The 26,790-nt window shown below is 45.2% G+C and overlaps 1 protein-coding gene across 2 annotated transcripts; it reads right to left on the bottom strand.

The window, feature by feature from the left end:
* Positions 1-78: 78 nt before the first annotated feature.
* rnf144ab (ring finger protein 144ab) lies at positions 79-23,603 on the bottom strand. Of its 2 annotated transcripts, none has more exons than XM_018743457.2 (8): positions 23,421-23,603; positions 6,898-7,053; positions 6,502-6,606; positions 6,120-6,180; positions 4,991-5,219; positions 3,507-3,654; positions 3,145-3,234; positions 79-2,080 (listed from the first exon to the last, which is right to left on the bottom strand). In XM_018743457.2, exons 2-8 carry the CDS (start codon positions 7,030-7,032, stop codon positions 1,949-1,951), a joined length of 900 nt encoding a protein of 299 aa, XP_018598973.1. In that variant the 5' UTR covers positions 7,033-7,053; positions 23,421-23,603; the 3' UTR covers positions 79-1,948. The 2 variants fall into 2 exon arrangements, with proteins under 2 accessions (XP_018598973.1, XP_018598974.1); XM_018743458.2 differs by lacking the exon at positions 23,421-23,603 and adding an exon at positions 23,146-23,351.
* Between the last annotated feature and the right edge of the window lie 3,187 nt (positions 23,604-26,790).

Genomic DNA, 26,790 nt, shown 5'->3' with positions numbered 1-26,790 from the left:
AACTAGGTTTACTTGAGTCACATGTCTGCAGCCATGTCTCTTTCTCTTAATGTAATCCATAAATTGTACTTTTGCCGAGATGTACGTCGCTTTGGACAAAAGCGTCTGCTAAATGAATAAATGTAATTTAATGTAATATAACTGTCCGAGGAGACAAAGAGGAACCGCACTAAAGCTGACACATTTTGCGGTTGACAAGGAAAAGCCAAGAAAAGAGCGACCGGTGTCTGATGTACGTTTAATATTACTGAAATCCAGGATGGAAACAATGCCACAAGCGTTACTTGTCTAAATGAACACAATGAGATGTGTGCACAGAGCTGCTCTCACGCACAAGATGTGCGATGCAACACAAATGCAGGAAAACTGCATTCGAAAAGAATTTCCAAAAAAGAACTCGAGCACTAAAAGAAAGGACCGTTAAGATGCGATGTGAACGTGTTTTACTCGGTACCTAGAAAACACCAAATATTGAGGACTGACTAGAAGCACCTTGGTCGGATTACGGGTAGTTGAAGGTTAATTCTAGGCTCGGTTTGTAGCTCTTTAACAGATCACGTTAGTATTTATTTACGGCTACTGTCACGCTGAGAACGAAGCAGCGGTTCGAAGTGCTACAACATGACTGACGTGTGGGAGAAAAAACTCCGAGTGCTACGACGGGCCGATCCGTCAAGCGCAGGCCGCCACGGTGCCCAGACACGTTGCATGCGAGATCGCCCACAGACCGAAGATACAATAAAGTGCGATGCTACGTGAACATACAAAACTGTGCGCGCACTCTCCGAAAACCTGCTGTCGCCTCACTGCGGTACACTGAGGAGGTTACAAGCATCACCCGATCAGATGTATTTAACCAAAAGCGGCTCAGCGCTTCCTGATAAACCCCGTATGTGCCGTCAGCTGGCATATTCACATGGCCTGAAATAAACAATAACTACAGCGATGTTTCATAGAGATACATTACAGAACAGCCAATTTATACCACATTCACACTGGGCCTCAACAGCTGGAAAATGACACCAGTTGGGAGACAGACAAGCAAAAACATTATTTGTTGTGCGTTTTAAAAGATGTTTCTGGAAGGTCCTGTACTTCATAACCTTCTGAGAGCAGCTTCTCATGAGAGGAAACTATGTGAACTGACAAAAAGTGCTTGTGACAAAGGCAAACGGGACTCTTTTTGCATTTATTTCAAGTTTCAAGATCTTGTCATTTATAAAGTGTTACAAAAGTGAACACTTTTTTTTTCCTTATTTTTTTTTTTTACAATAACAAAAAAGTCTGTGATTCCAAAGGTTTGGCTCAACGAAAGAGAAATTTGCTGATCCCGGTACAGTAAACATTCTTCAGCCTTGCTTCCACCTTGATGGTGGAGAGAAATAAAAGCAGTGAAGATGAGAGCAAGTGAAGACGCGCTGAAGTGCGACACGTCCCGTCGAGGTCCCCTTTACGCAGGCCTCCGTGCCACGAAACGCCCTTGGTGATGGCGATTGCGTCCCCTTGTGCAAAGAGCACAGCTACACGAGGGGAGGGAGAAAAGAAGAAAGCTACTTCACCTGGGAATGTGGTAAAAGACAAGGGCCGATCCCGTCAAGGGATGAAGAAACCCGTTCCAGAGAAAGGAGCTCAGAGAAGATGTCTCAGAGCAAACTCTGTGTCCCCTCTCCTGCTGGCTTCTCATGCCAAACCCCATCCATGGTGATGGTGACTTCATCTCTCACACACACACACACACACACACACACACACACACACACACACAGAGCATTCCCCATTAGCCACCGTCCCCTCAGACAGAAGGCCGCGTCTGCGCAACCCTGGGGCGAGACGCTCCAAACAGCACCAGCCCTCCACAAAAACAAAATGCACTGGGCTGGAGGGAGGGAGAAGTGAGGGTGACAGAGCAGGCTTGCGGCCTCTTCAGAGGCCCCCGCCTTCCTGGCCCTTAGGTGGGCAGAGGGTCGTCATCCCTCTTGCAGCACTTGCACTTGCAGCACAGGATGAAGGGTGTGGCGAGCAGCAGGAAGGGTGACGCCACTAACAGCAGGAGGCCGAACCCTGCGAAGATGCCCACCACCTAGATGGGAGGAACAGAGTGGATGGGAATCAGTGACATGCACCGACAGGAGGAAACAGAAGGAGGTGCAATACATCATGGAAGGACAGTGCCTTAGCAATGAGCCAGAGGCAAAACCCACATACCATGTATTCCCTGCAAAGGTCACTGAGGTCACTCAGCCCCACCATCCACAGTGAGATCTGTCCCCATGTAACCCAACCACAGACCCCACAGCAAAAGAACAAACAAGGCTGTGCTTCCAAAGCGTCCCATTTCATCATTCCACACACTTGACATGTGAGGATAAGTGAAAACCCAAGGGGCTATCTGATCCCTAACACTGCCCAGTGAAGCCTGAACCAATTACATCATGTCCCATGACTAAAAAGTGACGACAAGTGGACAGCAGTGCCAGCTGGGTGCAGCAGCATGACTCAAACCCTCAAATGTAATTTGAGTATATGGGTGACACTATCTTGCCCTTACAAACACACATACACACACAGCTTTAACACGCATATCAAGGCAGCAAAAATTATTGCCAGAATAATGTCAGTTCCTCTGTATAACATCAGAGCGATGAGGAATCGCCAGAAGGGGGCAGCAAACACCCAGATCAGCCCTGCATGGCTGTACGTGGAGTGCTTGGCTCAGCCTGTTCCACCAAGATACCTGCTGCCCCATCAGATCTCCTCTGGGAACATCACCGTATGGCGCCAAGCAGGAGACAAGCTACTGTGGTTTTTCTGCTCTACTGTCCGATTGTCTTTTCTGCTGCAGGTTTTTGTAATGCTGCTAATGGAGAAGCAAGAAGAGAGAGCGACATGACATGGGACTGTGGACATGTGAAGACACACACTACTTTGCGTCAGTGTGCTGGGGGTTGCCTCGATACCTGGGATTGTGATGCCTCTCCAAAACCCGCCCTGAGAGCGAATCGCCGGTGTGCTTACGGAGTATTACACACAGCGGCACAATGAAGACAGGACATCTGCTGAGACGGTGGAGAGAGCCTCTGCCCTTGTTGAGACAAAGGACAACAGCTCTGATCAGAAGTCCCCCCCCCCCCCCCCGAGACCCACCTGTGTCCGGTGCCAGATGACTGAGGCCCTGGAGTGGCCCAGTTTGTTGCGGCAGGGCCCTTTGTCGTAGTGTATCAAGAGGAAGTCGTCCTAAGGAAAAGGACAGCGAATCACAGGCTGTGCGGGGACAGAAAGCACCGACAACGCATACCTCACGTTACCCGATTCCGCCACCGAGAAACCCGTCAAGATGCTCCATCAAAACTCACAAAACACCTGGTACAGTTTGAGAAGAACCCGTCTATTCAGATGGTACCAACATGCTACGACATAAAAGCTCCATCTCCACGAGCTGATACGCAAGATACGATAAACGTGTAGTATCATCAACGGCACGACGGCGGGACGGGGTGTCCACTCACGTCCAGCGACTCCAGGCAGTACCAGCAGAAGGCGTGCTTGCAGCTCTTGCACATCATCTGGGCGCAGCCCTCGTCCCGCTCGATGTACACTTTGCATCTGGGGCAGCGCTTGATAGGGGCGTCCTCCTCCTCGCTCTTGTAGAAGGGGCTGGCGGGAGGCCACAAGACAGTCATTCCCTATTACAGCCATGCGGACACACCCTGCCATTATCGCCGGGCAATGCTGCGGCTATCAAGAGAGAACCATTACACTAAGTGACGTGTATGCTGGCTCCTTGGCTCACAAGCAGCGCCAAAGTTGCGCAGATCCATATTCTCCTTTACCACTAAGTCCCCATGAAAAAGTCTAATGGTAATAAAAGGGATGTTCCTTGATTTATCCACAGGAGAAATCGTGTAAAAACCTTGGATACGGTTATAACAAATACGCAATGCTTTGTAGGAGGGTTATATTAATGGATCTATTATATCTGAGATACGTGAATAAAAACATGACATAACTGAAACGACAGACACTATCTCCATAAACTCCTCCGCAATCCCGACTGTGGACGGAGTCCCTTAAACATCTGTGGTGTTTGTCATTTCGTCTCCCATCACCAACAGGGGCTGACGACACGGCGGACGCCGCCTGAACGAGGTGGTTCTACGCTCTATTTTGTCTTGTTGCACTTTACTGCCATCTATGGGCTGGATGTGTAAATACAAGTTGCGTTTAAACCACCGCGAACACCTCGGGAAACGAACGAACGAAGGCGACGCTTAAGGACGAGCAAATTTCACTGCCTTCACAAAATGCCCGACTTTACTGTTCCTGATCAGTGGAGCCATTGTGGAGATATTCAGCTATGCTAAATTTAATAAAATAAGCACGTTACGAAACATTTACATTTATTCATTTAGCAGACGCTTTTCTCCAAAGCGAATTAAAATGGATACTATGTATTGTTTCCAGCCCACACACCTTATTCACCGCGGTGACTTACACTGCTAGATACACTACTTACACTGGGTCACTCATCCATACATGAGTGGAACGCACTCCTTCTGTACATCTCAGCAAAAAAACTATCTGTGCATTACATCAGGAACAAACGTTTTCAGAACTCTCTAATTTGACAAAAACACACCCATTGTTCGCAAATGCTTCCTAAACTCTGCCTAAAATACACGTAACCGTAAAGAGAGGAAATGTTAGCAATCCCTACATTTCTGGTGCTAATCACAGTGTTGTGACATGTCCAAATAGAAAGAGGTTAAAGGGGCCTTATGGAGCCTGGGTGTGGACATTTCACCGCAGCTTTGTCCAAGCGAAACCCCGTTTTCCTCGAGCGCCCCACAGCGCAGGACTCCACAGAGCCTTCCTCACACCACAGGAACTCTCCAGCCATCTCAGCTCAGCTGACACTTTTGTCCACTTCAGTTTTTACTTATTGACACAGCTGGATATTTTACAAGAGCGGAGATGAGGATGTGGGCCACACCTGCTCTCCCCAGGCAGGAATGTGGCGGTGGGCAGGCTCTCACGGCAGGCCTGGCCCGGGTGCCAGCCGACACGGCAGGCGGAGCAGAACTCCAAGCTGCAGGCGTGGCACAGCACGGGGCGTGCCTTTGGCTCCCCAGACTCCGACCCTGGGTCCGCCTCAGCCAGCTGGCACACGGCCTGACAGGACGAGGAAGGGCACCAGGTCCGGCACGGGTCCAGCAGCACCTCTGCGACATGGGAATAGGAGGCACCGCTGTCACCGGTGGCGGCGCACGCATTCTGTCCACTGCCCTACACGCAGACTCAAACTCCCTGCCCCCTCCAAAGGCATCATCCACGCTGAACGGTTTTTGCCTACAGACCAGCAACATAATGCAATTTACTGTCATGGAGCCAAATGGAGAAATGCTTCCCTGATGGTGCTAAGAGCATCCTGCAGCGCCACCCGAGACGAGCCTGGAACCTGTAGCCAGTCCTGAGCGCGCGGACGACAGACCCACCCCATCCATATAAAAACAGACTTCACTCAGACCTGTCTTTAGTGCCTGTGGCACGCTGGACCGTATCATCCTGCAGACTATCCCTCTAACACACAGATGCACAGTCTCTCCCCTGGGGAAACATCATCATTTGGCTTTCTACTCGCTAGTGTAATCTATCTAGCTAGGCAGATTAAAAAATGTCATAATAAAACGATTATAATAACCATAATAATGCTGGCTACACTGCATATCTTGTATGGAGCTTTACTACCAGTGCGAGTTCTGCATCTCTGTAAAATTGATCTGTTTAACCCACATGCACAGATGCGGTTAATAGAGGGATGAGTGGAAGGAAATCTGAATCGGATTACGCTAAAAGGTAGGGAGGGCGGGTGCGAATCCCACCCCTTGGCGGTGAGAAGGTGAGATGGCACAGAGGCAGACTAAGTGGGGACACCGCAGCGGACGCTTGGCACCACCGCGCGTTTGGTCACCCGCCTTGCTGCCGCTCACAGAAGAGCGCCTCGGTCACATCCGCGAGCGTGTGTACGCCCACGCGGAACCTACAATTTTGGGTCGCGTCACCCCGTGACACTGATGACTGTTGTCATGGAAACTGCGGTAGGCCACTGGCACGGTGCTCACCTCTCTCGAACTGCAACTTCCTGTACCTCTGCATCGTTTCAGCGGGAACCATGCATTCGATCTGCGGCGGGGAAACCAGGGCACAGAGCATACGAGTTAGCGGAGCGCGAACAGGGAACAGAAATGGGTGATGGCTGCTCCGAGCTGCGAGTCAAAACTAATTCCACTCTGTACCATTTGCAAATATCCTTAATTTCCTAAACAATAATTGCGGGGAAAAAATAAAGAAGCGAGAAAACACGAGAAGCTGAATGAAAATGATGCTTAACGAAGCTGATCCAGCCAGCTAAACTACGCTGACCGCTTTGGAGAAGCAGCGGACAAAAACCCTTTTCTCAAAACGAAACGACTGCTGAAGGAGAGTCGGGAAAGTGGGAGAGACCTCCGTTTCCAGCAGGTGTCCACGTTTTGGACAAGCAGAGTCCGGACAGCTGATCGCAGTTTCAAGGCCCTCTTTGATCAAAAGTTCCACGTACTGTTTCAGGCACTGAAAAGATGAAAGAAAAAAAATTATATATACAGTATATATATTACTCACACACACACACACACACACACACAGTCTTATAGTGCGTCTCCCATGGCACCGGTGAAGATAACTCCCAGACTACATTAGCTGCATGACTGAGTATAAGATAAGTTCCTTTGCGAAGCGGGATGGTGACGGACGTCATCCGACAGCTCTCCCTGTGCCTGTGAGCCAAAAGACCTCAGCCCGTTATGCTAAAGTGGCCTTTCTGAAGGGACTGTACATGACACCCGTAGGCACAGTCCTCACCAGAGTGCAGAACACACACTGGCACTGGCTGATGGTGGTCATCCGCTCCATGGGGAACTCTCCGAGGCACAGCTTGCAGGACACCAGCGGGTCCAGGGCCAGGTCCCAGGTGGGCCGATACCGGGCGGCGGTCATGGTTCCTTGGAGACGGGGGTCCTGTGAACGTCAAACACCGCTCAGTGAAAAGTTAATAGTAGTAACCGTTACTTAACTGACACACCTTTGTCATAGGTGCTTTACACTGTTGAGTTTCCGTGCTAAGATTTTCATTTTTTACCAATTTATAGAGCTGGGTAACTTCTGGTGTAATTCTGGGTAAGCGCTGGAAAATCAGGTGCTCTAAACCGTTCTAAGCAGACTGATCCCCGGCCAGATGAACTGGGTCACACCAACTTGCATGCCAGATGAGCACGGGACCCCAGAGGTTTAGTTTCTCCATTTTGACTTTAATCTGTAGTTTTTGTTGTCTTCTCCTCCACTGCCAGCTTCAGCATAATAATAGAATCATAAGCTATGTAGTTTATTTTTTTCTATTATTCATTATTCCATGATACTTCATTATTCTATCTATTTACATTTAACTTTTGACTATTAATTACTGCTACATTTTACTTTTATATATCTCAGATGCAAATCTGTGTTACATGTTTTTTTATTTGCTTTATCTACAACCTTGCGAATGCACTCTGAATCTTTCTGCAGGATACCATGCTATAGAAAAATACATGGCATTGTATTGTATCAAGGGTACCGCATTTGGGTGGGAGGGGGCTCGAACCCAGGTCCTTCATTTGCAAGGTAAGCACTGTAAGCGCTGCACCACCTGCTGCTCTTTGATGAAGTTTCCATCGTACTGAGTGGGTGGTGTAGCCTGTATCCTTCTCGGCGCTCCGCTGTACGTACGATAATTACAGGCTGCATGAAAAAAGGCTCTGTGGTGAACAGGCTGCTAGAGTATCGAACTGCGTTTCTGAAGGGTGTAATTCTCAATGACGAGGAGAACCAGAGACGCCGCTGGATTTCGAGAAACTGATGAACTATTAATGTAGGGCCGAGAGGCAAACCTTATTAATATCTCTGGTTACAGAGCGATTGAGTCAGTGATACAAAAGTCTGGGCCAACAGCTTCTGAGAAGAGCGTCACCCTAACCCCTCTCATTTTTTACATTCGTTTCTCCATAGCTGGCACATAGCGAGAGCAATAAAAACCATCGATTAGTGAAGAGACCTGCAACCGAGCTTCTCAATTTAGAATCATCTTTGTCATTCACTCAGCGAGCAGGAATCCATCTGCCGTTGAGCACGGCAGGCGTGTTGAGCGTCCCCGAGCGTGACACCTAAACATGACCCGAGAGCACATTTCAAACCGCAGTCAGTGACCGACAAACACCTCGGGGGCGACAGGATTTACAGCAATTACTCTGAGCTCAGGCACCAAGTAAGAAGGTGGCACGTTCCACAGTTTTGTGCATTACAGCGTTGCCTAACCTAATGAACTGGCACTAGAGGTCTGTTGCTAACTCAGTTTGTTCACTTCTATAAAGTCATGTACCATGACTTGTTCATGGGTTGAGTACTGAAAAAGTCTTGCAAAAAGCTGCAATACGTTAAAAAAATAATGAATTTGCATTTTAAACACATATTTTTATTGCCTTAGAATATTTTTTGAGCTACTCTGTGTGTGTGTGTGTGTGTGTGTGTGTGTGTGTGTGATGACTGAAATGATGGCAGCTGTCTACCTATTGCTGACTGTTGACCTATCCCATAAACGTGTACACCTTTTATCTTCTTCCTATGGATCATCAACACTCAAAATGCCAGCTATAAGCTATAAACACTATGAAAATTAGCTGAATTTATGCAATCTCATATTTCTATTCTGTTTGGGTGCGTTCTGACATATACCGGATGGCCACGTTACACACGAGCTGTGCTTGCTCCACAACAGAGATTTAACAAAATAAGCGAATAAAATGCTACTAAAAACAAATAAAACGGGAAAATGTTTGTATCTCTGACAATACATAACTCAAGGGCCCAGCGTATAATTTGAGCCGGACTCCTTCGGCAAGAGACCCATATTTTCACTTACACACTTGCCACTTAGTTTTGCCTGCCACTAGAACACTAAACGTGAAGAAAAACTGGAAAAAGTATTTATGCATCACATCTTTACAGTACCGCACAAATCAGACAAGTCAATCTGGAAGGTCCTTTCCAGTCGATCACAGTTGAAGAAGAGGAGAACTGGATTTGACTGAACTAAGTGTGAATGGCATGTAATTTCAGAACGTCACTTTCGATCAATACACAGGTCAGTCAGACACCCTAGCTGGTATTGCCTCAGTCACAAAGGCAAAATAAAATCGGACACAAATTGATTGAGACATCTCAAAAGAATCAGATTTGCCACTGTGGAGTGGGACATGTACTGAACAATGAACAATGTGCACATTTGTATTCAAATTTACAATTTTCTACAGAAAAATCGGAAACGAGTACGCCCGGAAGAAAGCTCGACATAAATAACATCCATGGATCCTTTGTAGAAGGGACGGTTCAGTTCCTCACTGATAGACACAGCCTATGGGACAGGAAATAACACTAACATTACAGGGCTCTTTTACTGGTATTCTTCTGACACAGCCATAAACAAATATGTTCTTTATGCAAATGTTTCCAGATCTACATCCAGAATAGTGTGTGGGACTACTGCACAAATTGATGAATGCATCTGAAAATAAAGGCGGGGGGGAGGAAATCAGTCCATTGAAAAGGGAACACAATTTTACATCCTGGATGGAAAGCAAAATAGAGGTCATTAAGGTGACCCTGACACCCGGGGGGGGGGGGGGGGGGGGGGGGGGGGGGGGGGGGGGGGGGGGGGGGGGGGGGGGGGGGGGGGGGGGGGGGGGGGGGGGGGGGGGGGGGGGGGGGGGGGGGGGGGGGGGGGGGGGGGGGGGGGGGCGGTGTGTGTGCGTGTGTGTGCATCCTGAACCCCTACTGCAGCTTACTAACAGCAACCCGTAACGTGCTCTTCAAAACATTGGCTTCTGTCCTGAAGGCTGCAAATTCATACTCCAGAAGGAACAATGAGGTACAGCAGTTAATCCCTGTGGCTTCAGTAAACATCTGGCTTTCTGAAATAGGTAAAGTTAAAACACTATATTCTGTTCATATTACCCTGGAGTAGACCGCATGCAAATAAACTAATAAGAAAAAATATATAATCTAAAAAAATTGGTCAGAACCCTTTCAATTCCAGCCTGTGACATCGAATTTAAACATGGTGATGCACGTCTTGCTGATCATGCTTTGTAACTGTGGCGAGCATCATTGTAACATTTCTATTTATCACTGGTATTCGTGACAAGCAGGTACTATTATTATTATTATTATTAGCTGGCATCTTCATCCAAGCCAACTTACAATGTTACCCAAGTGACTTTTACAATTATTTAGTCACTTATACAGCAGAGTGTTCTTACATTATCAATTCAGGGTAAACATCTAGATCTGCGGTACTAGAGCCGAAGTGGGATTCCAACAAGGACCCTGAAATCGCACCAGTTCTGCCTGAGAATGTAACAACTGTTATACTAACAGTGCTGCCCCACCACATAAAGTCATGAGCTCCACATAGTAGCCAAGTAGGTTAACTGCAAATTAAAGCGATCAGTCATGTCTGCCTCTTAGAAGGCACCCGTCCCACAGGGCTGAAAACAGGCCAGGCATCCAGCAGCTCTCTGGAAGAACCAGTTTTAGGTTCAATGCTTAGCTTACTCACCCTCCTTTTTCTCTCATCTAATTCAGCAGTGTGCCTTTGCTCTTTATATAAGAAATGGCAACAAGGGGAGAGAGAGTGATGTAGACGCACGAATCACAACAGTCAATTAGTCCAATAGCACTGTTCTTGCCAGCATACATTACACAAACAGCTGTACAAAGAACTCATAGGGAGAATTTATTTTTTTTAAAACCTACTGCAGCGAAAGTTTTTGGAGCAGATAGGAAACCAGGAAGTGTGTCCAAAGGAGATGTATTTTCAGCCTCTTCTCAAACGTTGAGAGGGATTCAGTTTGGATCTGAGTAAAAGAGGGAGCTCATACTCAACTGAGGAAGCAGATGAAATGAGTAAGTTGCCCAGTTTAATAGAGCATCAAACAGGTGGATGGGCAATAGGGAGGCGACGGATCTCTGTTTTTAGGGAGATTGAGTTGCTTGTGTGATCAGTCATCCAAGCAGAGATAATCGAAAGGCAAGCTGCGGTTTGTGAAGTTATGCCTGTAAATGCAAAAGAGAGCTGGGAGAACCTAGGAGAGGCAACGAAAGAATCAAGGGAAGCACTGCAGGTGGAAAGACTGAGTAGGATGAGGTGAGAGAGAAGAGGATGGCGTTGAAAGGAAGGCATTGGTGACATCATCTATGGACCTCAATGTGCAAATTGAAGTCACCGGGGAGAATCAGTGTAGTGTTGCCCCCTGGGAGGGAAATCAACAAGATATTGTAGTCACCGAGGAAGGAACCAGGAGGGTTATAGAGAAGAAGCACTAAGACAGCTGTTGGGCCAGGAATTGAGAGAATGGAAATCGAAGGAGGAAGGCTCAGGAAGGAAGATGCAGAGAGAGACAACTGAATACTGCCTCTGGGAAGAGATGAGCAGGCCTACTCATCTTTTCCCAGAGGCAATATGCAACGTATGGAGGCTGTAAACAACGTCCATTATCTCCAGAAGTAACAGAGATGGAACCGCGGTTTGAACGACACAAATCGGCACAAACGTAGCACAAACGAACGAGCCCAAATTCAAGTTTCTGCGGCTTGTAGAGGGCTGGAGTGACGTCACGTGCCACGTAAACAACCTTTAATATCTCCAGAACAAAATTAGATGGTTTAAACGGCACAAACGAAGCACAGACAAAAGAGCCAGAATTCGAGTGTCTCCGTCATTGGGGGGGAGGGGATTTGAGTGACATCACTTCCGGGAAAAAAATAAAAATGTTAATATCTCAAAAGCAGCGACGGCGCAAATTCGAATTCTTACGGCACAAACGTAGCACTAACGAATCATCTTCATTTGTGCTGTTTGTAGGGGGGGCCAACTTCACGGAGCTACCGGAGGTCTAGTAGGAGGCGTAGGCCAGGATGAAGTCAGCCTTCCTCACAGCACACTGACAGTTCCAGAGGCCCATGGAGAAATGGAAACAGGGTGGAGGAGTTGAGAGAGGAGGATACACTAGGTCACTTTCACAACAGAAACATTTTAGTTTGTGACGGTGGTGATAACGCTTTGGTTACCATCGACGATTTCAACACTGGACATTTTTTGAGCATGAGCCGACATAGAGGACGATACGGACAGTGGACAGTAGAGGTGGTGTCCCTCTGTGGCCCCCCACAGACAGAGTACTGCAGGTGCCTCCCTTGTTTTCGCACGAGTCTTCACCAAAACCATCGCCTGAAAAGCATATAAACAAAAGGGCGATACGATCACCCTAAATCTCATATCATCCCAATTCAGATTTCAGAACAGCCTGGAAAAACTGTAAAAAGATACTATGCGACAGTGTTTTATCCAAGTCTATATGTACGTTTACGCAGATGTAATACCTCCAGTTTTGACTTTTTTAGTGCATGAGGAATGAATGCTTTGAATCTGAACTAAAATGAGCAATACATCTAAAGAATAAAAAAGGCAAAGTGACAAGAGTGCTCTGCAGTCAAATGCTCTATCTCAAGGGAGCAAATCTGGCTTCGAAACACAAAAGCTTAGAAAATCCTTTAGATTTTTGAGAAAACACCATATCAAATATCAGTGGAAGAGAAAGGAAAAACTTCAAATGAACGCTGAAGACCGATGACCTGCAGTAGAATCCAGCAAACGTAACACAAACAGGATTTGGCCGATCAAGGGTGTACATATGACCCGCTGTGTAGAGCACAAACTCCCACCAAAAAACAGGCACAGCAGCAAGTAGTGCAATGGTTAGAGCCAACACCTCTGGGGTTGCAGGTTTGAATTCCACCTCCTGCTATAATACATAATTGAGTAATGCAATTGCCTGGAATCGCCCAAGGGGGGGGGGGAATCAGCATAAATAGGTAAATCATTGCAAACAGCTTAAGTCCCTTTGGCATGTCAGCTAAATGACTAAAGGTTAAAAAACACATCACTTTTTGAACACGTCACCTGATCTAGTTTTTCCCCGCTATCATCTTCAGAGCCTTCAGAGCCTAGTTTGTTTCCTAGAGTCCTATCATCATAATTCTACAATAATATATGCTACAACCAGCCACTGGGTTATGGTTCAGGTTGTTTACTGGAAATGGCAGAAAACAAAATTATGCATTTCACAGCCAGACAGCACACTCACCACTAAGTTCAGAAAAATTAATGTGTTTCTATGTGCTCCATTTTTAAGATAGCAATTCATGAGCTACCTGGCCTTCTCTTCCAAAGTGTGGGTGCAGAGACAGGAAGTGTTTGCATTCTGTCTTAGTCCTTCGCTTACTGCATGAAAAGAAGCATTGTGCACACTGACGTGATTCTGATCTCTGCAGAGCAAATGTGATCACAGGTGTTGGGCTGCGAAGGGAGTCCAGCTCCCGTCATACGACGGCAGCAGAGAAAAACTGGATCCGGTACAGAAAGGAGGTGTGGAATGAGGTATCCTTACACGTGGTCCCTGAAACGGGCAGATCGCCATGGAAACGAGAGAAAAGATGGGTTTCAGGCAGGTAAGACAGTGGGTACAAATTAGCGCAACAGCTCTTGTAATCAGCTCAGGACAATGGGGAACATCACCGCACATTAGGCAAAAGTGACTGTTCAACTTCAGTTTTTGGATGCAATGTGAGGCACGTCCTCAGTCTCTTGGCAAGATCCTGCTTTGAGAAATTTACATAAACTAAGGAGGAACCCCTGAAAAGATCAGTCAGTCAGTGACACCTCTGGGGTTAGGGTCATCTGGCAGGGGTGGCGGCGGCATGGTGGCATAACAGGTAGTACTGCTGCCTCCGTGTGTTTGGGTGTAGGTTTCAATGCAGCTCAGTCTGTGTAGAGTTTACATTGTCCCTATGAGGACAGAGAGAATTATGTGAAATGCTTCAGACACAAACAAATTTTCAAGAAGCTACATTTGTAATGAATCCACATACACCAACCCAAATGAAAAGCTCAACAGGATTTAGAAAAGGTTATTTCAGGCTTTTTGTCTGGAGACCTGAGAGGTTACAGGTGATGTGGGCACACCAGCTGCCTTCTAGCCCTCTCAGGGTCCTTGGAGACCTGACCAGTACTGGCTGGTTCTGCCCTTGTTTGTGAAGGTCAAGCCTGATGTGCTGGGAAATTGAGCCACTAAAAGACTCACCACCTGCCCGGGTCATGGCACCACTCAAGGGCTTCTTAGAATAACACATAATAAGCAAGACATAAATGTCAGTCTGATTTACACTAACTACAGTAAAAGTCCAATGTGGTGGAATGATCACCTCCTTCCATCATTCAGAGTTGCTGAGTCCCTCTCAACATTCAGGATGGGTCTGAAAGGGATATGTTTTGAGACCCACTTCTCTCCTGATCTGCTCCATAAATTTGCACTATATTATCTGCGTGTACTTTTAACTTAACAGTGGTATTAGGAAAAACTCACTGTACTTTGAGAATGTCTGCATTTGAATCTCTCCATTTATTGGTGAAATGCACTTTTGTTTTCTGAATTAGATGTTGCTTTGGAAAAAGCATGTAAGTGAATAAATGTAAATGTAAACACAATACACTTCCTCCATACATTCTCTATATATACTGTATATTTTAATGATATTCTCAGCATTTTTAACTATTTTTAGCAAAACTAAATACTTCTCACTGAAGACATGTTTCAAACACTCATACTCTCCAGCTGGCTAGTGGCTGGAAAGTCAAAAGGCTGCATAGCAACCAAGCTGTATACAAAACACTGCACTGTACACACTATTTACAGCTACAGATCACATCTTTAGCTGTCAGCGTTGCACAAAATACTCCACGTGGCTTCTTTCCAACTCGGACACTTTCAGTTAAAAAAAAAAAAAAAAAAAGAGGCGGGAGACTTGCAATTTGAAGTTGAGTATACATTCAGCAAGGTCACGGATAAAATATTTAGGCACATTACACAACTTTTTAAATATCAAGTCTCCATATAATATTCAGATTCTAAACCAACCGAGCACAAATCAAACATGAGCTTTTCCTGTACACATACTGCTTTCAGCTTTCTTCGACAAGTATCTAATAAACACTTCCTAGCAGGAAGAGATGTGCAAATTGTTGTGTTGACACATGCAGATTTTAAAAAAAAAAAAAAAAAAGCATGGGATGCTATGAGAACATTAGACTTGCATTGTTACCAGAAACAGTCCTCCCTTAAAGGCAAAAAAACCACCAAATCAAAATAAAATGGACTCAACTACTTCAATAACCACATTAACAGAACACAACATAAGGTAGTTGCGTAGTGTGTAGCATGGCTTTCACAGCTATTCCGTACTGTACACTTAAAAAAAGGCTCAAACGAAACATGCACACAAATTATAACAGTGCTATGGGGGGAAACTGTAAATGAGTTCCCACGTGGTGTCATGTGCGAAAGACTGGTTTTCTCTACTTGAGTAATTTTTATCAGTCGCATAACATTCTGGTAGGTTCTCACTAGTGTTTATTCCAAGTGCTCTGTGGAATTTCTTCTTGGGGTGGACAACCGTGGACAGGAGTTCAGCCCTGTTTTGCACAGGTTACATGCCGTTTCTTTCATCCTGCTTCAAAATGCACTTTAGACAGTTAGGATCTATTAGTGTGTGTGTGTCGCCCTTTTTTGTTGAGCCTGAAACAAGTCTTGTCTGCGTTTCGCTCAGATACTGCAGTACATTCAGAAATGGAGAAAAAAAAAATTTAAAAAAATTTCACACAGTGAAGCAGAAAAGGAGCTTAATCATTCATTACACACAACATCCTGGTATTACAGCATTTTCAGGAATAGTGCAAAAAAACAGAGTTTCTGACACAAAGTGTGTTGTTAAGAATAACCAAAGATGTCAGGACCCAATGTGCTGCAAAGGGCAGTGCTACAAAATGCTATTAAGTGTTAACATATCGCTTCAATCTAATGTACAAAAGACAAAGGAATTGAGTACAATGCAAATGAAGAGACACTCAATGAACCAACAACTGGTGGAACTAGTAAATTAGTACATTAGTAAAATGGAACTGGGGAAATGGAGGCTGAGAATCTGAAGCAGCACAAGCTAAACAAAGATGGATCTCTCGCCTCTCAGCTGTCGGAAGGCGTGCAAAATCCCAGCTCGGTCTTCATAACAGTGAAGAAACGCCTCGTGTGCCGAAGCAGGGCATTAAGCTCCTTGTGAAGTCAAATTCTTGTAGCCCAAACGGGTGTATCTCGGGGGATGTCCAGCGGTAATAACCGAAAACTTAAAATAAAACAAACAGAAAGCCAAAGAAAGAACTGCAAAGAGGTTTGCCTTTTAACCAGCAGAAACAAAGCATTTGAACCTAAAACCTGCGCTTTGTCATGCGCTCTGACAAAGAAAGAATTCACTGCAAGGCCCTCTGAGGACAGCCTAAAAACTCAAGAGTAAATGTGGGGGAAGGGTGGAGCAGTTCTCGCTGAGCGCCTTCTCTGGGGTTCATTTAGCTCTTAGCAAGAATTCTGGGAGAAACTACAATTACTGACGTTGTCTAAAGGGAAGGAAAAAGGAGAAAGAAAGAAAAAAAAAAAAACAGGGCTACATTCACATGAACAGAACCTCTTTGGCTGCTCATGGCCCAGAAACACATCAGCGCCACAGGCTGCAGAATTAGCGTCGGTTTCATGCCAACTCTGGAGGCCTCTTCCTGCTTCCACCCTTTTCCCACACACAGTGGAGCCTACATATAAACTTCTGCAAACTAGTAATCACAGTTTACAACTGTAAACTCAGTGTTCTGGAATATTTTACAGCAGTGCCATCGGGGAACCTAGAGGGGAATGTGCTATATAACAGGCCCTAATTAATCAGACAATTAAAAGTGCCAAAAAGACTTCTCTCACTATAGCGGTCCTCTGCTGACATGCTAAAAGCAGCTTCAAAAGCAAAGGGTAAAGTCAAAACTGGTCATACTGTAAATGTACAGCTGAGATGAGTGAACAGTTGACTCAATCTACTCTCAGCCCTTCCACCAACACCTTGTGGAACAAGATTCTGTTTTTGGGCAAACATCTTAACTCAGCAGTTTGACTCTCACCAATCTTCAGACCTAGCTGGCTCTCTGGCCTCTTGAGAAAGCCTTGTGAAAGTTGGAACCCTGCATTCAGGAATAGCTGGCCCAGATGCCCGAGGTAATGCCATCACTGCCTTACCATCTGCTAGCATACTTGCAGACCACTCCCACCTGAGACATGCAGTGCACCACGGGTAGGAAGCCCACTTGAAGGAAGTGGTCTTAACTAGGGATAAGAAAAGGGACCACTAAATCACTGCAATTCCATATCACCGTGTGAAAAATCCTTACAGCTCACACTCAAATCCCCTTTTCCTGCTATAAACAATGTCCATTTTTCACCCCTCCAGCAGTTAAAAGCAAGATCTGCTGAAGTGTCTTTGCAGATGTGTGCTGTTCTTTGCACATTTCTTTTGCCATACATGTTGAAAGAGATGTGAAAGAGCACACTTTGTCACAGTAAATAGGAATTGTTTATAATAAGTGAGGTATATGATCCTTGGTTGTAGGACTATCCCAGGGGTCAGGAAAAGAACAGTATATTTTGTGTAGGAGGAAGTCTTACCGCCTGCTGTTAATTACTTCAACCATAAAGGGAGCTACATTAAGGGTCGCAAACAAAACTTCAGGGCACATTCCTTCTAAATTATTCATAAAGCATTGGGAGCCAAAGCACAGCAATCTGCTAACTGCTCCTGAGCATTCCCTGGACCAGACAAAAGCTCTGATCAAAGGGTTTTTATTTTATCCTTTATAATCTTTTTATCCGCTATAATTTATTTTCTCCCATTTGTCCCAAAAAAAACATACCTTTGTGAAGGCATACAACCACAGGCTAGTACTGTAGGTTGCAGCAGAACAAACAAGTAGAAGTCCTGTAGATGTGGCACCACGCGTGCTGCTGGGTCAGGACTGGTCAGCACAGGTGGTGCTGCAGCGCCCAATTTGAACCATCTGTGTTGCAAAAACTACTATTTCTTACCAAGCCTTTGTTCCTACACATCAAATCTCATTCACACATCAAGGTAGGAATATCAGCATTTACACTATTCATTCAGCTGCTGCCTTTCTTTAAAGTGACTTAGAATGTTAAGCTACTTACAATACTGTACCCGTTATACAGCTGGGTAATTTTACTGAGCAATTCAGGGTAAGTACCTTGCTCAAGGGCACTACAGACGGAGGTGGATTTCTAACCTACAGCCTTCAGAGCCAAAGACAGACTGTATGCAGCTGCCCCATTACCAGTGAACCTATCAGCCAATAAAAAAGGAACTAATTATTAAGTTTTCCAAGTATACTAACCAGCTTGTGTATATGCTGTTTATTTGTATTTTTCACACCGAAAATGTACAAAAATAGCACACTGAACATTCGAAAGCACAACAACAGGACTTAGGTTCAGATGTACTGGACAAGAATCAATGGCTCCTGTTATGCCAGACTAGCTATACTAGCAATACTGTGTGTGTGTGTGTGTGTGTGTGTGTGTGTGTGTGTAATACCAATGCCTGCTGGTCTTCTCAGCTGCTCACTATGAATAAATAAACAATTCATCAATGAATCCATTATCATCAGTAAGGGAGCACATGAACAAATACTTGAAAACATCCAAAACTACATTCTTATTCTTTGTGCTGTTTTAATGATGCAACTGACAAGGTGCAAAATATTAATGCCCTGCTCTCAATGAGGGATACTGGAAACGCAGCAAAACGACACACAAGGACACACTATGTTTAGCTAAGGCCAGCAGTGTCTCTGTGCCCAATCTACGCCAAAGAGGAGGATGTTTTTCTGATCACAACTTGACTGAACGGGCTACTCACCCAACCTTTGCCTACAACAAGCTGCTATATAAATTGCAAAACAGGCTTATTTCTGGTAATGTATTGGACTATAAATGTGTTTACATTTACCATATGAACCAATTAGGCTACTTGGTCTCTTTCCTGTCTCTGTGTTATATAAATCGCACAGTCTTGACACATTTTTCTGTTAATTATAAAGGCTTTGTTCAGTAGAAAGTGCATATTCATCAAGTTAAAGCTTTTTAATAGCCTATGCGAGCCCACTGGGATATTTAAGAATGCATGACATTTCTTTCTGTATTAGTCCATTTATAAAACTAGTCAATGTTAATGGCTACCCAACAGTTTACCCATAATTTTCATTCCTACAAAGACAGTAACACAACTTGTGTCAAAAGTCTAATATCATCTCACTTTTTTCAGTTTAATAAAGCCTGCACAATTTGCAACAGTTGAAGAAAATTACAAAATATAGATTTTGAAACAAGAATATACAAAGAACGTCAACTCTGAACCCAAGTACAGGAGTCGGACTTCAGATTAGGCTTACAGCTCTCGTGGCTCAGCCTGGAGTGTGAACGGAACTATCGACTCGCACCCAACACCGAGCCCCGCGAGGGAAAGCACTAAGTGGCCTGTTTAGGTGAAATGCAGTATTTCACAGGCACCATTAACCCAAACTTGTGATCTCTTTAATTCCATATTAGCACCGAAACTAATCTGCTTACGTTTTACGTAGCAGCATGCCGGACAGTTATTAAATTATTTAATTGTGCAGATACAGAAATGTTTTGTGGACTGCAAGAACCCACAGAAACATCAGAGCACATCGCCCCAGCAGGAGCCCCAGTAGAAGAAGCAAAGCTGTATGGCTCCGTGTTCCAAGGGACTGGGCAATTATATGATGTAGGGTTCATAGGTCAGGTACAGCACTAAGAACCATAAAATATCCCTGTTGAGTAATAAATAAGTAAGATACTGCTTTTGGACACAAACAGGCCAGGGGCAAAGAAGCTGAAAAGAAGGCTAGTCCATATGAACATACAGCAAGAAGAGCAAAGGGAGCCTACAAGGTGGCCATGGAAAGTAATGCGCGGCTGTCAAAGGGTGCAACGCAGTACTCGCAGCCCGACATGTTCTCTTCATCTGAACATCCAGTACAAGGAGACACGGTGGGAAATAAAGCACAGAATGTCAGCCAAAGGCCCTCGTGTGTGCGACACCTCCCTACACCCAAAAAAGCAGAAGGGGGCAAAAATGGGTGTCACGCATGCTTTTAGGGCTGAGCTAAAGGTTATTTTCTATTTTGAGTACCAGGCATTTCAAAGGGCATAGTACACCAGAGCAACACAGACGGAGACAAAGGCGGGGTCAGACGCATGTCAGGGTAAATCACAGACACAGCAAATGCGTGTGAAAACCTCACACGCTGTATAAATTCGATAGTGTACAAATTCAACATGCGACGATTAATCTTCTCTTCAGTTTCATCAATAACCCAAGCAAGTCTCCCAGACCGCGTAATGAAAATACCCGATGTAGCATTGGCTGAGAAGTTGGGGTAAAGACAATTGATCTTGGGGATGTCTCCAAGTTTCGCTCATGGTGGATCAATTACATCGTTAAAGCAAAACACTAAGGAAATACAACCTCTGCTTGCGGTTTTAGTTGTGCTAAGGAGCCCTGTGCTAGGATGCGGATGCCTGCAGTATCATGTTGGTTAAAGATGTCTGATCACAGGTCTGAATGTTGGTACAGCTGCTTATGATGCTCCGTTCATGTGATTGTATATGAAACCTTCTCCATATTACGTTTTCTTTAGAAGCTGAATAAACCCATCACATTCATAACACAGTACAAATAATACAATCGCAAATTATACAAAAGGTCTGAAGAAAATTGTAAGAAGAAAAAAAACAATTAAGCTAGAGACTCTGTTTGGTCTAACAAAACACAGCACATTTACACCCCCTGAAAGTCAAGCTTTAGACTTCAACACACAAACTACATAATGTCCTGGAAATGCAAAACAGCACTGACAAAGGGGCCAGATTCTTTATGCTTCGGGGAAGAACAACAGATTACCGCATTTCCTGCTGTACTGCTCAAAATGCAAAGAAACAAGCGAGAAATATTTCACAAAAATTCATACTGGAATGACTAAGTGGAAATTTTTATTTGGAGGAAAAACGCAGCCTTACAAGCAAGGACAGAGTATTTGAGGCCCGCTTTGGTTTACAGCCATTAGGTGCTGTGGGTGATCCCTCAGGAAGTGCAACATAACACACTAAATCATGCTCTGAATCTGAAGTCAAAATCTCACTCTATCTGTAGGCTGAAAAATATCGTGCTTTTGCAGGATCAAAAACTTGTGTCACATTTTGTGCACCGCAGCACAACGGTGCCAGCACTGTCACAGGAGAAAATATCCGAATGAGAATTTTTATTACACTATCACAGTATCTCTGAAGCACTGTCCCTATTCAAGGCTGACTCCACTCACAACACGTTTTGTTTCACATTACGCTTTTAAAACTGAGTCGTTAGGAATTCTAAACTTAAAACACCCCTAAACCCGAAACACACCCGGCGTTGCCAGCATCTGTGCGTTTTTCTAATATCATATCCCGTTGTTATTAAAAGCGCTAATTAGTGTCCTGCATCTACAATGCCCTTTGCCTTGATGGCTCAAGTAAGATTTTGGCTATATAATGATTAGCCAGTGTACACAATACAATGTGTGTATAGCTAACTAATGATAACCAGTGGGCGTTATAAGTGCAACTACCTATGGCTGCCAAGGCCAGGGGAGTTTGAGAAATTAGTGCAGTTTTCACTTCCGCGTAACACTTCTAAGTTGCTTTGTTTGGAGAAGAACATATGGCTAATAAATATATAAAACGGTACCCAGCAGACTTTCCTTGAGCACAAAGAAACACTGCGGCTCTCAGAAGAGCTGCCATATCTAACGCAAGCATGGCTTTGACGCACAATTCCAGCGACAACACATCTCTAAAACAGCATACAAAAGAACCTACAAGACTTTGCTTCACGTGTTAGAATTGAGCGCTGACGTTTTTTCCAGCGTTTACTCGGGAAGGTTGCGGAAAGCAGTTAGCGAGCACATCAAATGCTGGTAAACAAGGAAGCGCGAGTTACCGCTGCTGTGGAGAAGAGGGCTGCGAATCTCAAGGGATCCACTGCTGAAGACGCCTTTCATTTTCCTCCCATTCCCCCTTCAACAAACTGGTCCGCAGCCAAACAGTCCCCACGTTGTTTTTGTTTCACACACACACAAAGCAAAAATCATTTCAACTTTAGACATCGCGACTCCCTTGACCAAACACACTGAGGCCTTTGAATCCCAACCAGTGACCACTACCAGTTGAACCGAACAGAAACAACTGATGAAGTGATTTGTGTTGCCAACTTTTGCACTTCTTTTCCCCACTGGAACTCTGGCACATTTACCCTGTTGAGATCCTCAGCCCTGGAATGCGACCTTAACACGCCTAAAGCCTTGTGAAAGGCAGTACAGCAGTATCTACTGGTACCAGCCAGAGGTTGGATTTGTGCTCTTGTTGGCTGCTCCACAACTAGTCCACTCCAGGACACGGTGCAACAGTGTGAAAGAGGGCGTGATAATAAAAAAGAAATAAATAAAAATGATAAAAAGAAAGGAGGAGAGAAACTTAAGCGCAGAGCAACGATGAAAGTACACGGGAATCATTATATATTATTACACACACAGGGAGGGACCGAGGGAGCGCAGACCTGACGAGGAGCGCGAGCTCGGAGCAGTGCTCCGTCACGTGTACCTGGGCTCGCTCGCGCACTCTGAGCTCGCATAAATGAGCGCCATTTGACAGTTCAGCTGTCAGTTGTTGTCTTTAAAAGAACTTGTGTCGGGGAAGACGTGGGCGAACGGCACTGCCGCGACTGAGGGAAGAAAGACTTCAGCGAATCACTAAACTAGCGGCTCGTGTCCAACGCACTGTCGCTGTGGCTGCGGTGCAGAGCGCGCGCGCACACACACACAAACACACAAGACTATATATACACACACTGTACTTCGAAGAAGATGCATCTCCCTCGATCATGTGCTGCAGAATAGCTGAAATGCAGCACTGCGGGGTTACAATAAATGATAATAAAAACAGTAAAGATAGTGCAGTGTATTACCGCTTACTCTCGGAGCCAGGAGGAGGTCCGTGCCGTGCGCGTTTCAGCGCTAGCTCTGTAAATTTCGGCTCATGATCATGCCACACACACACACATAACGTAACGGCCCAACAACATCACGATGGGGGAGAACGCGCGCGATGATCCATGTCATGCGAAATCTGCTGCAGGACGAGCGAGACTGCCTCGCGCCGGTCGGACCTTAGGCTCCTGGTGGCGCGGAAACAGACGCGGAAGCACGCGATGACCACGTACGCAATCGCACACACGTTCACCTTTTTTTGCGCGCAGGTACGAGCGCGACGCTCCGCTGCGGGAGACAAGCAAGTCCCGGGTTCCACTCGAAGGGGCCGGACGACGTCCTCCTCACGGGCGCGCGACGCCTGCGACTCTGCAATGGGAAGGCGCGCGCAGCCCGGCGACGACGATCGCAGAATCGCGCGATGCGCTGCGCTGCGCTGCGCTGGGGTGCCGTGCGGTGTCTAACCGCACCGCGGCTCATCAGCTGTTCGAGCGACCCGCTGGAGGGACGCCATTTGTCCTGCGTCTTTCGAGCTTACGGGCTTTTCTGGGGAACCGCGCGGTTTGGTGGTTGGGGCGCCCCCTGTTGGTGGAGAGGCGTCGTGGCAGCGGCCGCCTTATTCAGGTAGACGGCGGTCCGACGGGGCGGCGGGTCTCGGTGGAGGTCGGAACCGCGCTCCCACTTTCATTCAGTTTACGGCCTCCTGCAAAATAAATCTTTCATTATTAGTGAGTCAGTGTGTCAGCAGTCCATGTGTCCCACAGCTCTGCTCTTTCCTGCCCACTTTGTCTTACAGTAGAAAACATAAATGAGCAGTAAAATGTAATAAACGAGAAAACACAATTCCTTTGGGTAACGTGGTGATAAACCATAGTTGTCCACGTTGCTTATTTTGATCGTCCAAGTTTGTCCGAGCCATAAATTTTAGTAGCTGACAGGTAGAGGCAGTCGGTGCAGTAACTAGACATGTGTTTGCAACTCTGGCCCTCACAACTGCTGAGTCCCTTTCTACATTCAACAAGGGTCTGTACACATCTCTTTTGGACCCACTTCTCTGTGCTGATCTCGTAACAGTTCCATAAACATCCGCCACATCATCTGTCACATCACCTTTTCATTTCTTATCAATTCTCTAGGCTCCTCGTCGGTGCGTGTCTGCCCGTGTAACTCATGGTGTCGTGTGAAAGGCACTTTTGCTTGCTTTGACTTGTACATCGCTTTTTCGGAAAAACTTCTGCTAAGCGTAATTGTCAGGTTACAGGTTCAAACCTCACTCCCTGCCACTGCTGTAGCATCCTTGATCAAGGTACTTACACTGAACTACTCCAGTGAAATACCGTGCTCTGTAAATAGGTCACATTCTATAAGCAGTTTTGCATAAAGTGTCAAGTAAAGCACAATTTGATACTAATGAGCAGTGCAGATAAAAGGCCAGGAAGTTCTGAACCTTTTCATTGACACTGATTGTCAGTTAGATTGACTATAAAGCCACTGCTAAATGAGCTACATGAATAAGCAATGCTTTTTATGAGAGTTAGAACTGAATTTTGCTGTGAACAACAGTCACCCTGGCTTGAGAACAAGCAGACACCTCAATGGAATCATCGCAGTGCAACACAGTGCGGACCTTCAGACCGTTTAAGGTATGCTTGTAATGTGCACTGCTGGGGGTGGGGGGGAGAAACGTTTTTTTCTGAGAATCTTAGCATCCATTAAGCACAGGTTAATTGCTTATCTCAGAGAATGACAGTAGTTACAAAAACATTTGTGTCTCAAGAGCAGCAATCTGCAGGTCGTCTGCACATTTTGATCAAAGTGAGGACACACACCTACAATACCTTCCTTAGTGCAATGAACCACTCCAGGACTTACGCCTACCACAATTCCCACCATCATATAACTTCAAGTAAATATGAATGTAAAATTGATTTTGGCTTGATGCGAAGCAGTTCCGTGAGTCGCAGGCGGCACAAATGTAGGGGTAGACCCGTGGACATGAGGACATATGGAAACACAGCCCCGTGTAGGACCTGTACATACAGACTCAGGGTGCCCAAAGCAAAGTCAGTTATCAGCAGGTTCCCATTCTCAGGGCTGAAGTCTGAAAGCTCCTCGCTGTCTGGGGTGGAGAACATCACCTCTACCTTACCGGACACTCCTACCTCGGGCTCTGAAAAAAACCCTGGAATTGAATTGCTTTTTTGTTACATTAAAAACTGCTGTGATTTATATGCAAAGGGATGGACTTCCATAGTGCATATGAATGAGTCAGAAATATGTTTGTGTATACATATAGTACAATGTATTTCCTCATCTTTAATGCGTGGGGCAATCGGTCCAAAATGCCAGGCAGGTATGCCTTTTTTTACTATGCATTTCTTGATGTAAAAAAGAAAGTACTTTATTAAGTTTGCCTCTCTTCTATTTTTGGTAGTCATAAATGGGAGCGGCTCATTTTATATCATCAACGGAGCAGTAAAGGTCATCGTATTGAAAATGTCACCTACATACAATATGTGGTTCAGCAACATCACCACTTTTATCTAATAATTATTAAATAGTTATTTGTTTTTAACATTATTTAACTTGTAGATAATTGTGGGCCTGTTTTACACCCAGCAATTTTAGCTTGATGCGCCCTAAACACACTTTAATATACACTTGTATTCCAAAAGAGAGGTGTGTCAGGAAGTGGACAAGGGTTTGGAGCGGAGATTCGGGATCCTGTCATTAATGTGAACCCTCCTCAAGGGAGTGAGGAAATGCCTATCGTTCCAATCCAAAGTGCTCTGTAGAGCAAGGTGCCTTCCCATACACAGCGCTCTTCAATATTTCAGTATTCATGAAGTGCCAAGTGCCAACAGACACATCAGATAAATAACATATTATAAAGCAAGCTCTAGTTCTGCTTATGTAAGATAGAAAAAGATTAAAAAAGTCCAGGATGACAAAACAGTTAATCCTGTTTGCTAATGCAAAAGTACTATTTGCAAATGGAAAAGTCACACACACACACACACACACACACACACACACACACACACACACACACACACACACACGCGCGCGCGCGCGCGTACGCACAATACTGCCACCTGCAGTCAGTATTTGCTATAGAATTACGTTTGTTCTGAAATTTAATTTATTCATTTATACCTATTCCCTCATCGAATTAAGCTTTTATTTAAATGAAATTTGAATTCTCTTCTGTTCTATTCATTTGTGATTTCTACTCTATATTTGTGCTTTAATGATATCAAATTAGGCAGTAGGTGGCATTGCAGTTACAGCTGCTGCTTCTGGACTTGCAGGTCACAGGTTTGAATCCCACCTCCGACTGTAGCATCCTTCAGCAAGCTACTAACCCCAATTTGCTCTGGTAATAAAATAAAAAAATGTATAAATGGGTAAATCACTGTAAGTAGCTTAACATTACAAGTGTCTTTGGAGAAAAGCATGAGCAAAATTAATGAACGTCAGTTCAGCACATGTCAAACAAAATTGTGGATATATGACTGCTGAGCACCGGCACAGTGTGACTGAATAAAATTATGCTCTGAAGTGTTGTGAACTGTGAGCGAAAGTGAGGAAACTTCTACCCAAGGTTCAGTATTGCTGTTCCC

The sequence above is a fragment of the Scleropages formosus genome, chromosome 1, assembly GCF_900964775.1.
Source record: "Scleropages formosus chromosome 1, fSclFor1.1, whole genome shotgun sequence".
Taxonomy (NCBI): Eukaryota; Metazoa; Chordata; class Actinopteri; order Osteoglossiformes; family Osteoglossidae; genus Scleropages; species Scleropages formosus.
The sequence above is the reverse complement of the archived record's forward strand: the minus strand, read 5'-3'. Positions and strand labels throughout refer to the sequence as shown.